Here is a 12,819-nt window from a genome sequence, read left to right as displayed (position 1 = left end):
AAGGGAAAAGTTATATTGATTTTTCTTTTTTGATCTTACATTTGGTTATTTTAAGTGAATCAATAGTTATTTTTGTTGTAAATTATGATTTTGAAAATGCTGCAGTTTCTCTTTTAAAAATTGGAGGGGTTTTTTTGGTTTTTTTTTTTTTTTTTTTTTTTTTTTTTTTTTTTTTTTTTTTAGGTTTCGAAGCCATAGTAACGGCAAACTTACCAGCCAATGTCTGTGATTTGCAGGGTCGCAGCCCCGTGGGGAGCCAGGCCCATGGCTGTGTCACGTTACAACCCGTGTCCCCATCGCCCTCGTGCAGCCCCAGCTACCCGGTTATGAAACCCGCCTCATSTCCACATCATGTGTGCAGTTTCGGGGGTGTCTGAAACGGCAAACTCCCACTCGGCTCTTGTTCTGCCTGGCAGTCCTGGCTCCGCTGGGCCTTTATGTTCCCACCTMTGGTGGTTTCCTTTCCTTCTGTGTCGTTTTGTTGGGGTCATTGGTTGTGTTTGTCATGGCTCAGATGCTGGTGCCCTGTCTCTGAGATCCAGGCTGCGTACAAGATTGAGACTATTAATTACCTCAGGCAATCAGCTTATCGGTGATTTTCAACAGACCGGTGTGAAAACATACACCAACAATAATAATAGGCAGGTATACTTAAATGCTTAATTTAAATGAAAAAAAAAAAAACCACCACCACCAACAAAAAAACCTGCCCCATTTAGGAACCTGAGCATCAGATGCAGCTCTAACCAAGTGCTGTCATCTATCAATGTGCACGTATTGCATTTCCTTTTCAACGGCTGCTTAGGGATGGTTTATAACCATTGTTTTTTACCAGTTAGGCACTAGAAACAATTCAGTTATATATAGTGAACCACTTTCCTTTGCCATTTCCCAGTTTGGGATATTCTTCTGGATTCTGCTGGATTTATCCCCTAGTTCTTCAGGTTYGCTGTACGTTCACCTGAGTAATTTCAGAAGAGGCGTTCACCAGCTAAGTGCCCGTCTCCTCTTGCAGCCGCACAGTGCACAACATTTATAATTAAGCCTCTTAGGAAGCGAGTTGCACGCTGTATGATTAACGTCCCTTAATTCTTCATTATTTAAGCGCAGTACAGAAATCTCTGGAGCAGTTTTTGGAACCACTTTTCCACCTTCACTGCAGAACTGCAATGTGGTGGGTAAGTCAGTAGGCACTAAGGTTTCATCCTAGAGCACAAGGCACATTTTGGTGCCTTGATCGTAGTCTAACAGGCAATACAGGCTTACCCGAACAAAGTATTTTCCCAGCAGATGAGCCAGATAAAACGATTGATCGGAGTTTGTTGACACAAAGCAYAGCACCTGTAATTAAGTCACTTGGGAAGCTGGGCGCCTGTGACAGAGGTAGGATCCAATTTACATGCAGCTTTCAGCACGTTAAATGCAGCCTGAATAAAGCCCAGTCACGTAATAGCCATTTCTGCTACTTTGCATATTAGAAATTTGTCAAATAATGATGAAAAAGGGGAGACAGAAGGTGCGGTGTTTGTTCACCATGTAAATAGGATGTATTTTGGTTATGTTTACACCACGACCCTCCTTTCAAGTGCCTTTCTTTTTCAGACAGCAGCCTTGTGAGGCTCGTGAGATGTGCGTGTGTTCATCACAAGTGCCATCATGAATGGCACATTGAGAACGCCAGCGGCTTGGGGTAACTATAGTGACTGGTATTCCTTGCTCCAGAGGACTGGGAGGAAAAGAGCATATCAAATAAAGAGAAATGGATGCCTGGAAATTGGATTATTGAGGTGAGCTTGGCTCCATGCATCTGCAGAACACTWGAGATAAAGATGTTTTTCTGGTTTTGGTGATAGATTTTGGAATATGACAGAAGGAGCATTTAGTACCTTCTCCGCTAAGCCAAGCGTGCAGTTTGCAAAGAAATACACCAAAAACCTGCTTCTAATGTAAGGTGCATTCTTAGTATTATTTATATTCTTCTAAATTAAAAATATCTGCCATAATAAAGAATTACAAATGGGTCTGATTTTACGCTTAGATTCACTTCATACTTGCGCAGCAAAGATATTATTTGCAATTTGTGCTATATCGAAGTATGAGCATTATGCGAATACACATAACTGCTAAAAGGCTGGGGTTTTGTGAGGTTAAAAAGGCAGAGGAGACGCTGAGAGGATTTGTTCTTTGATCCGGGAGATAACAGATCAGACTTGCACACATGCCAAGCCCTTGACTTCCAGAGATCTGTATATTCAGCATCTCTGTATATCAGACCTGGTATAATTTGGAAATTTGGACGGCAGCCAAACACAATGCATTTTTATGTGAAATGGTCTGTGTTTTTACTTTGCAGTGATTTCCTGTGATTTTTCTTCACCCTAAACAGCTCTGTATACTGCTCACCCTTGTCTTCTAAAGAAGGGCACTGGTTGTGGTGCTGAAAGAACTGTGGTGGGGAAATAATTCCTATGGATGTCTTTCCTATGGAGGTCTCCAGGCACTCCCAACTCCTGTTAAACAAAACAACGCACTGACTTAGATCTGAATTCATGTGGATTATGGTACTACCTAACAGGACAGGAGGATAAACATGGGTTTTGGTGCGACAGATACACACAGGAGAAAGATTATGAAGCGTTATGAAGATGAAAGTAAGATCAAGATAGTCATTCTTTTTATTGATTTCTTGAAAACCATGGAGATCTCAGGTTCTCTAGCTTTGGAGCAAATCCTCGTCATCCCTATAAATACACCACTGGAAGCTAACAGCATTATTTTCATGAATTCAAGGTGAGTTTTAAATAGATCAAACTGCAGCCCTTCTGCCTTCAACAAGAGAACCGCCACTCTCCAATGCAACTTATGTATGTTTTTTATATATATATATATATATGTAGGACATATGACAGAGTAGGAGGCATGCTGTGCTTTACACAATAAATGTACTTTCTTTCAATTTAAACTGCAAAATGAGCCCACTGCCTTCAGCGTGGCTACGCAGAGACCAAAGAGGTAGATCCTCCGATTTAACTGTAAAGTGAACCCACTAATTCCTTCCAGGTGCTGGTGGCTAAGCCCGACATTCCCAACCGCTATCAATAGCCTTTACCRGGCGGGGCAGCCAAATCACCGCCAGGCTGGGGTCAGACTGGCCTCGTCACCCTGAAACTTTTATTTTTAGGAACGACAGCAGGTTCCACACGTGCCCACGAGCCCACCATCGAGGTGGGGCGCCTGGGTGGCAAGAAGCCCCGCGCTGGTGCCCGCCGATCTAGTGACACGGCACTCTAAGGAGCACCTCGGCCGAGGCAACGCAGCCGCGCGCCTCCGGTCGCACCGCGGCCCCTCGGGGCTGCCCCGGCCCCYCGGCCTCGGCGGCACCCGCCCCGCTGCGCTACCACCAAAATGGCGRCCCCGCCAGCCCAGCCCGCAACGACGCGCTCGCCCCGCCCCCGCGACGCCTCGCCCAATGGAATGAATGGGCTATAAATAGCGGCCAATGGGGCGGTGGGTCCCGCTCTATATAAAAGAGGCGCGGCGGCGGCGACGGGCTCCACTCCGGCGAGGGCGGCGGTGGCAGTGGTAGTTGCGGGAACAGATTTAGTCTCTGGCTGCGGCGAAGCCCTCGGTAAGTCCCGGGGGAGCCGCGCTCGCCAGCATACTTTAAAAAAAAGTAAAAAATATATAATGTAAATAGATTTTTCAGATGTATTTTCTCGCTGGTCGGGTCGCGAAGGCGTGGCGGGGAGGGAGCCCGCGGCGGGCGCCGCGGGGCCGCACGTAACCAGGCAGGAGGCAGAGGCTCCCGCGGGAACCGGTGTTTAGCAGGGCGGTTACATTCGCTCCCCTCCTCGGCCCGGGAGGCGGCTGTTGCATAAGGGCTCCCCCCGCATCGCGGGCGGGGAGCGGCCGCCGCGGGGGCACGGGAGGCAGCGCCGGGCGCTGCGTGTCCCCCCGTCCCGTCCCGTCCCGCGGCGCGGCGCGCACCTGCCGCCCGGCGCGCCCTTGGGCGCTGCCCCGCAGCGCGAAGGAGCCCCGCGAGGGGCAGCTCGGAGCACCACGCTCCCGAAAGTGGCCAACTCCCCCTTGTTTTCTTCTCTTTTTTTCTCCTCATGGAGATGGATTAAAAAAAAGGCGGGACAGGAGCCAAGGTGACCTTGTCTCTGCGGGTGGCCGTCCCACCGCGGGCCGTGGCGCAGCCCCGGTCACAGGCTGCCCTCTCTCCCCGTTAGGGTCAGGCATGCCCTTCTCAAACAGCCACAACCTGCTGAAGATGAAGAACTCGGCCGAGGACGAGTACCCGGACCTGAGCGTGCACAACAACCACATGGCCAAGGTGCTCACCGCCGACCTCTACAAGAAGTTGAGGGACAGACAGACGCCCAGCGGGTTTACGCTGGATGATGTCATCCAGACTGGGGTTGACAACCCAGGTAACGGCCGGGGACCGTTAGCTCTGCCTAACGATCTGTTCTCCCTCGTTACTGGAAGTGCTTCTTGACAACAGCACCCAAGGCTCTTGAGCTGCTGAGAGGCAAATCTCATAAAGCGTCGAGAGGCGCGGGGCTGTGCTAAAAGCAGCCTTGTTCTATCAAGCCACCTTCCTTGCTGTGATCTGACATAGCAGCTCCTGTTATGTAACTGCTCTGCTAAATACTTCCAATCTGGGGGGAACAAAAAAAAAAAAAATCAAACCAAGCATGCTCTAATTAAAATGCAACTAGAGCAGGGGAAAAAAAAAAATAAAAAGCCCTGATGTTATGTGGGCTTACCTAGCTGTTCGGAGCTCTTTCTGTTCCAGACTGGTTACGTGATGCTCTGTGGCACTTCTTTGAAAAAAGGGGGAGCAGATGTGTTGACGTGTTAACATTACAGTATTTATTTTCACTCTAGCAAAATCAAAATGGCCCAACTAAATAATCAGAGACTGCCTCCTGATGAGGAGTACCCGGACCTGAGCAGCCACAACAACCACATGGCCAAAGTTCTAACCCTGGATTTATACAAGAAACTGAGAGACAGAGTCACACCCAGTGGCTTCACCCTGGATGATGTCATTCAAACTGGGGTTGATAATCCTGGTAAAATGCATTGAGAGCGTTCTGTGTGAACCAGCTGAAATAACTGGTGCTTTTGAATATGGCAACTTAAAGTTTGCGGAGGTGGCGTTTGAGCAGAAGTRCAGCTCGGTCTATGGCAAAGCAGAGCGTCTTACGTGCTTGCTTACAGCAAAATGTAGTTGTTTGGGCATAAAGTTCTACCCAGCGATTCAAATYGGTAAAACTGGAAGTGCTGGGCAAAAGGGTTCTAAATTGAACCTGATAAATGAGCGTAGTTTAATGGCAAAGCTATGGGTTTCCATAGCACTGCTTTGGCTAACTGGATGAAGTGTAAAATGTAGTTTCTCCAACTGGCTCTTTAATGTAAAAATGCATTTCTCAGTGGCTGGATGTACTACTAAAAAACTTGTGTGGTTAGTGTTGTTATGGAGCACAGCCAAACATCACCCCAACTTAGCTCTTCTAATTTTATTACCACTCCAGGCCATCCCTTCATAATGACAGTAGGATGTGTAGCTGGTGATGAAGAAAGCTACGAAGTGTTCAAGGAACTCTTTGATCCAGTTATTGAAGACAGGCATGGTGGCTACAAACCAACTGATGAGCACAAGACTGACTTGAATGCTGATAACCTGCAGGTATAAGGTTTTAATCAATTTTTGATGCCTAATGGTTGGAGACCTGGGTGCAGATCCTGGCAGGCCTAACAAACTTGTCTGTAGTCTGCAAATGAAGAGCCTGCCTGTGCGGTTGGGTAGAGCCATGCRACTGGCAGGTAGCAGGAGATTGCTTTGTATGATCCTCTCATGTAGCCATGCCAAACAACATTGAAGGCATATTTTCATCAACACCTGTCTGAAGGTCAAGTGTTTGCCCTATGAGTTCCTGATCTGAAGGGGCCACGCAGTCCCAAACCCTGGTCTGAAACAGACCAGCAACTGGTTTTGTGCTGGTAATTCTGACTTCCAGCACATGTGTCTTGAACTAAGACATTGGCTTATAGGACAGGTAGTCAATATGTGAAACTTCAGGTACATGCCGAAATGTGTGGGAGCTGCTTGTATTTAGGCAAGGTATTTTGGTAACAAGGTTATACTTAACTGCTTTCTTAACTTTATAGGGTGGTGATGATCTSGATCCTAATTACGTGCTAAGTTCCCGTGTCAGAACCGGTAGGAGCATCCGTGGATTTTGTCTTCCCCCTCACTGTAGTCGAGGAGAGAGGCGAGCCATTGAGAAGCTCTCTGTTGAAGGTAAAGTGAGAACTGGAAAGCAACGGATCTCTTGGGCAAGAGATGTGCTTGGCAGTTTGAGAGTGGAGACAGTAAGGAAAAGTCTTCAAGACTTCCAGTCTGAACATGGAGTCTTCCCTGAAAAGGCAGCTTAAATTATAACTGCACTGCAGTTGTGAAGATGTGTCAGAGGGATGCCTTGCTATGTTAGTTGACCTTCACTGTTCTTGAAAGTTTTTTTATGTGTGTGTGAGCAAAGGAGTTGGTTCATCATGGCTCAAACCTGAAATGTAACAGGTATGTAGCAATGTGAGGGCTTGAGTCATGACTGCAGTGTTTTGTGGCTGCTTTTAATTGACTTTCATTAACATTCAGCTTGCTCAGAGGTGTAGCCGCCTCTGCTGAATGTGCAGTTGGGTGGCTGTAAGTTCTGGTTCTCAGTGGAAATCCTCAGCTGCATTTTTTTCTTTATTGTCTCCTTTAAGGGAGAGAGGAAGGGATACACCCAAAATCCAGTCTGGGAGACTGGCYGTGCAGGTCATTCCAAAACCTCTCAAGGGCAGGGTACTAGCCCTTGACCAGAATAATGTAATTTATGTTTGTGACCTTGATTCTCCTTGGAAGCACTTCAGTTCTACAGCTAAGCAGCAGTAATGATCCCAAACTGTAAGGGAACAAAGGCTACTTGTAGAAGCCTGGAAGGTACAGACAAATCATCTGATCCTGCTTTAACTTCTGTAATGCTACAGGGGCCTTGCCATTACAGATGAAAGCAAGGGAGGAACTCAAACCAGTAGATCAGACATTGCCATATTTTGTATGTGGCCTATAATGCTGAGAAAGTCAGGCATCCTTTGGTCCCATCCTAAAAGTGACCTTCTCTTCCAGCTCTGGGTAGTCTGGAAGGTGACCTCAAGGGGAAGTACTATGCTCTGAGGAACATGACTGATGCAGAGCAGCAGCAGCTGATTGATGATCACTTCTTATTTGACAAGCCAGTTTCTCCTCTTCTGTTGGCGTCCGGGATGGCACGAGACTGGCCTGATGCCAGGGGTATCTGGTGAGTACTTCTAGAAGGGAGAGGTTATAGTGAAAACTTGAGGGGGGGAGACTTGAATTATTGGTCGTAACCTTGGGTGCAGTGAGCTGTACCAAAGCARATGACTGTTTCTGAACTTACTGCTAAATTTCATGGGAAGCTTCTGTGTGGTATCTTCTGGGGACCTTGTATCTGAACCAGAATTTGGAGGAGTGCTACCAGCCCAGTGTGGTGCATAATAATAATTAGCTACCCTGGCTATAGCCAGTGCTTATCYGTCCTGCATATTAACTAAAACAGCTTATGAAGGTAAATCCTCTCTTTTTTTTAAAAAAAAAAAAGTGCCACTAGCCTGAGCTGCTGTTCCAGGAGTTGGAATACCTTATGGTAAGAAACAAGAGCATTGACTCATCTGCAGGCTTCATACTGGAGATATAATTTCTTTCTTACAGTCCTGTTACCTCTGCCTGCAAAAACTCAGCCTGTAGCTTCTGCTGCTGGCCATGTATGGCTTTATCTGTGYAAATGATCAGATTTTTCCACTCTAGAGCCTCAGTGGTGTAAGATGGGTGATATGCAGGTGTGGAATGGAAGGATTCTATTTGTTGGATGTAGGTCACCTACATAAAACTCTGCATCTCAGGAGTTTCTGCAGCATAATTAACTTGTTTCCTCCTAAGCCAAGGGCTAGGGTTTTTGTCAACTATAGAATACTCCAGGTCTATTACTGTAGCTGCTCCAGGACAACCTGAAGGAAGCAAGCTTTGTTTCTCTAGGTCACCTTTAGGATTGCATCATCTACCTGCAGATGCGAACCCTAGATAGCGCTGTCATCTGAGCATGACCAATCTACAAGGTTCCACTTCTAATCTACATAAATACATTTTTTTTCCTAAGGTACTAGTTAATTTTTGATCRCAATCAAGATGAGAAATTATCAACATGATAAATACTGACTGTAGTTCCTATTGCTAGCTACATGCTGGAACTGAGGTGGCCACTGCTGTGTAGAAACCCTTGTGGTGCCTCTTACGAGCTCTTGATTTCAAATTGGTTGTGAAAACTCTTCTTTATAGCAAGTGTTTACCTGATATGAAGAATAAGTGCAGCTTAACAAGCTTGATAAAAGGTTTGGTGATACATTGATGTGGTATCATTACATACCTCACTGTACACAGTTGCTGCATTGATGTCTATATTGATCACCCTCTGCAAATGTCTTAAAAGATCAAATTTCTTAAATGTGTAAATTTGTACTAGAAATGAGCTAGAGGAAGGACTGAGTTTTTGGTTTTGATACTTGATCGGCCAAAGTAGTAATATTACTCTTCGAGCTGCTTAGATATCTACCTCTTTAACCTTTCCATTGAACAGGGGAAGGGTGGCTAGTTCAACTGTTGAGGCTTTCATGGACAATGGAAGTAATAGGAATTAAATCTAAGRAGCAACCAAGAGAGCTACTTAAACATAAAAGCTGCAGTGACTAGTAATTCAGTGCTAGGACAGATTTTCCCCCAAATGTCAAATGGGTCAAGAAGTTGTTTGGCTTGTCTCCTAGGCACAATGATAACAAGACCTTCCTTGTTTGGATTAATGAGGAAGATCACCTTAGAGTTATCTCCATGCAGAAAGGTGGCAACATGAAGGAAGTATTTACTCGCTTCTGTACTGGGCTAACACAGGTAAATGCTGTCTGGTATTGCCTGAGTTTTAAATGGGGCATGGGTTTCTGGTCAAAGATAAACTTTTCCAAACTRAGTGCCTGGCAAACCACCTGTACTGCTAGTGCCACTTTGGAGTTCTACATGGAGCTGCTTTCGTCTCTGAGAATATCTTGATGAACTCCAGAGCTGTGAAGGCTCTTAAATGTCAAAGCATTATAGTTATGAAATTTAGAGTAAATTGTATAATGTGGCAGCCTTCTCTAAGTGCCTAAATTGTATTTGAAGGCTCTCAATGTGGTTCCATAAATSACAGCATTTGGATGTAGGGTGGGAGGAGAAATTGCTTGCATGTTAATGGGCAGAGCTATGTTGAGCTATGTTGAAGTTTCTAGGCTGTTATGTTTTTGTCAGCTTTTGTTCTTGATGTGAACTTGAGCCTTACCAGCTCCTCCCTGAATTCTAACAGATGTGCTATTTATTTTGACATGCACTAAATCAAGGCTTCTAGTAGATAGTGGCTTTGGATTTGTGCTGTATCCTATGCTTGGACTGGGAGCAAGATCAAGGCCTTAAAGGCCCYGTGCTGGTGATGGCTTTTTCCATATGGAAGGGGCTTACGTGACTGACTTAAATAGTTGCTCAAATTGTTGTGGCTGTTGCTATGTAACTGAAGTTGTAAGTGAGCATTAATGGATGACCTACATCCTTCAGGCAGAGAACAATCTCCAAACATCTATTCTCTCTATTTATAGATAGAAACTCTCTTCAAGTCCAAAAACTATGAATTCATGTGGAATCCACACTTGGGCTACATCCTGACCTGCCCATCCAACCTCGGAACAGGCCTTCGTGCTGGTGTGCACATCAAACTGCCCAACCTGGGGAAACACGAGAAGTTTGGAGATATCCTCAAGAGGCTCCGGCTGCAGAAACGTGGCACAGGTGAAGTGGGGATGGAGYGATGTCCTGGTTGGGCTGCCCCCAAAAAGCAAAGCCATATTCTGTGTTAWGCTGATGCTTCCTGTCTGAATATTTGGAAGGGATTCTTGTAAAACATGTGGGAGAATCAAGCTTTAAAATCATAGCTTGGGGGAGTGTGGGCTGGTGCTCTGCTTGTACCTGATTGTAACCAGCCTTTGACCATTCCTAGGTGCATCCTGCTCCAATATAATATTCTGCTCCCTGGGTATGGGGATGCTGGTGGCAGCTGTTCCTTCTGTAAGCAGAGATGGGAACCCTGGTCCARCTTCTGGCTAGGGAATAGCTACAGCAAATGCTTCTTACCACAGACTAGATTGTCTGTRGGTTGAAAGAATGAAAAGCTGGCACAAGGGCAGGCTGAAAGTGGCTCATGCAGGTGGCCACATGCAGCTTTACTTCATTCCAGGAGCAGGTAACTTGTAGAGGATTGTCTTGTTCCCACCTCCCAAGAAAATGAGGGAAAAAAGGTAAAAGGGTTCCAGCTCCAGCAGTGGTCAGTGAGAGAACTAAATTTGTCTCTTGTACCAGGTGGTGTTGACACAGCTGCTGTTGGAGGGGTGTTTGATGTCTCCAATGCTGATCGTCTTGGCTTCTCTGAGGTGGAGCTGGTGCAGATGGTGGTGGATGGTGTGAAGCTGCTCATTGAAATGGAAAAACGTCTGGAAAAAGGCCAGTCCATTGATGACCTCATACCAGCTCAGAAATAAAGCACTTTATTCTCATGCTTCCTAACTTATTGGATGAATAATAAAATGTCACTCCAATTTAAACCTTGGGGTCAGAGCCCACTTAGTTACACTGTAGAGAAGTCTTCCATCCATCTGTGTTAGAGTTTATTTTTTTGATGGCTGAGATGTTACTGAAAATGAAATAAACTATTGTTTTGGCCTGACATGTCTTAGATGTGTTTATTGAGTATCTTTGAGTYTGGCTGCTTAGAGCAGTGGACTTTGATTGCTTCATTGTACTTGGCTAGCYCTGTGCTAGTACATTTTCCTTGCTGTTCTACTGCAGGCTCTTGAGTTAAAATTTGYTTGACGCTGCCCTAGTCACCCTTTGAGTTGATTGTAGTTGTTGTAAATTCATCCCTGAGAACTAGTGCAAAGCATGAGTCACTCTAAACCTGCCCTGCATCTAAGGCTTTGACTTGTGCATCTGCTTATAGCAACTGTAGCTGGTCATTAGCAGCTGATTGCAAGCCAGAGTGACTCCTTGGAGAGGAGGGGAGSCTGCTCTGTGTACAAAGGGTTCCTGTTCCTCCTGGGGCTGTAAGGTAAAGTTCTGAGGTCAAACTTCAGCCCTTAATAAGAGGGGAAAGGATCCTGTCCTTTAATCTCTGGAGATTGTAAGGGGTTGGGGCAAGCAACCAAGCTGCCTTTTAGGGTAAAGAGGGAGAAGAACCTCAGGCTGAGCTGAGCCAGGCTAGCAGGGAGAGGGGGAACTCTACAGCAAGCACATTCATAGCTTTGTGCCTTTCTCAGCTGTTTTGGGGTGACATTTATCTCTTCTTATAAATGCCCCTAACTCCTCTGTTAACCTAAAACTGAGTAGCATAGCAAATTAAATACCAGTTCTCTACCTGGTCAGGCTTGCAAGTTGTGATAAGCTGTATCAGGTACGTCTTTTCCAGAATGGCTGATCCCTATACACGTGCATTCACTTCATGAGAACTTTGTSTCATCAACCCCAAGAGAAAATACCTGCAGAAAGGCTGAGAGCTGGGTGCACAGTGCCCTTACGAGTGATGGCTTTTTGCAGTTTATAGGAGGTGTGTAGCAGATAGCACCTGCTCACAAGTTCTGCCCACTTCTAAAACCTGCTTTTCTAGAGGGAGTGTGGTGAAAGGTTGATACAGAGCTTCACAGCATGCAGCTTTACGTAAGTGCATAGATAAGTGAGGCTTGCTTTGGTATGGGCTGGTATTTCTGAGGCTGTGATTGCGTGCTGTCAGCTAGCTGAAGTGATGACTGCAGTTGGGGTAAGCTAATTCAGGTTTGGTGAAGGAAAGGCAGAGGGAACATCTCGCATGTAATTTGCTTCAATATAGCTTTGTGCACAAATAAAATTCAGCTACATGGGAGGAGAAGAGATCACATTTAAGTGGTTTGATCTGCACTGGATGATCCCCATGTGTTTGAGGTAATCAGCACTCCAAGGGAGTGTGTTTTCTTTACAAAGCTTGCAAGATCAGGAAGGAGAAAATGGTGCAGTAAATCACTGATTAGTTGAGTGTGTTCTTTAGATGCTCCTTGCTGTGCTTGGTGTGACTGTTCCCCAGGCACTTGGCAAACAGCTGTGCTGCATCTTGTAATCAGAGCGTTAGTTTAATGGTGTCTCAACACACACAGCATCCTTACTGCACTCAGCAATTATCTAATGGAAAGAGGTGCCTGAAAACTTGTCCTTTTTTTCCTAGCTGTGTCAGCGGGACTGACAGAAACATCTATTTCTCCCAATGCCTCTTACTTTTCTTACATCCTTCACCCCTCAYACCTGCTGCACTCTCTGCTTTGAGCACCTGGGTCCCTGTTGTCTGAGGCAGAACGAGTAGCTAGCTAAAAAACCACATCGTCGAAGTGGCAAGCTGGTCTTCATTGCTTGCATCCAACTAGAAAATGTTTCTTTTTAATTTCCTTCCCCACCCACTACCTTAGCTGTGTTCCCTTCTGTTGCTGCCACGAGGAATAATAAGACTGAACTTTTGTTTGAGCTTGTACAAAGCAATTGCAAAKACATCGGAGAACAAATCTGCCACAGCAGAAAGCTGGACAAAACACCCAGRCATAGCAGGTACCTGCTAAAAACCTGTGATCAAGAGGGAAATTAGACCTTCCACCACCTTG

General features: G+C 45.7%; 1 protein-coding gene across 2 annotated transcripts; it reads left to right on the top strand.

Moving 5' to 3' along the window:
• Positions 1-3,560: 3,560 nt before the first annotated feature.
• On the top strand, positions 3,561-10,824 carry CKB (creatine kinase B). Of its 2 annotated transcripts, none has more exons than XM_026048630.1 (8): positions 3,561-3,628; positions 4,894-5,081; positions 5,544-5,698; positions 6,181-6,313; positions 7,181-7,352; positions 8,890-9,013; positions 9,748-9,937; positions 10,505-10,824. In XM_026048630.1, exons 2-8 carry the CDS (start codon positions 4,904-4,906, stop codon positions 10,681-10,683), a joined length of 1,131 nt encoding a protein of 376 aa, XP_025904415.1. In that variant the 5' UTR covers positions 3,561-3,628; positions 4,894-4,903; the 3' UTR covers positions 10,684-10,824. The 2 variants fall into 2 exon arrangements, with proteins under 2 accessions (XP_025904415.1, XP_025904414.1); XM_026048629.1 differs by lacking the exon at positions 4,894-5,081 and adding an exon at positions 4,233-4,433 and having other exon boundaries at positions 3,562-3,628.
• The last annotated feature ends 1,995 nt before the right edge of the window (positions 10,825-12,819 follow it).

The sequence above is a fragment of the Nothoprocta perdicaria genome, unplaced genomic scaffold (assembly GCF_003342845.1).
Source record: "Nothoprocta perdicaria isolate Ctin4 unplaced genomic scaffold, notPer1 scaffold_56, whole genome shotgun sequence".
In the NCBI taxonomy this organism is placed as follows: Eukaryota; Metazoa; Chordata; class Aves; order Tinamiformes; family Tinamidae; genus Nothoprocta; species Nothoprocta perdicaria.
This window is presented reverse-complemented; position numbering and strand designations above follow the sequence as displayed.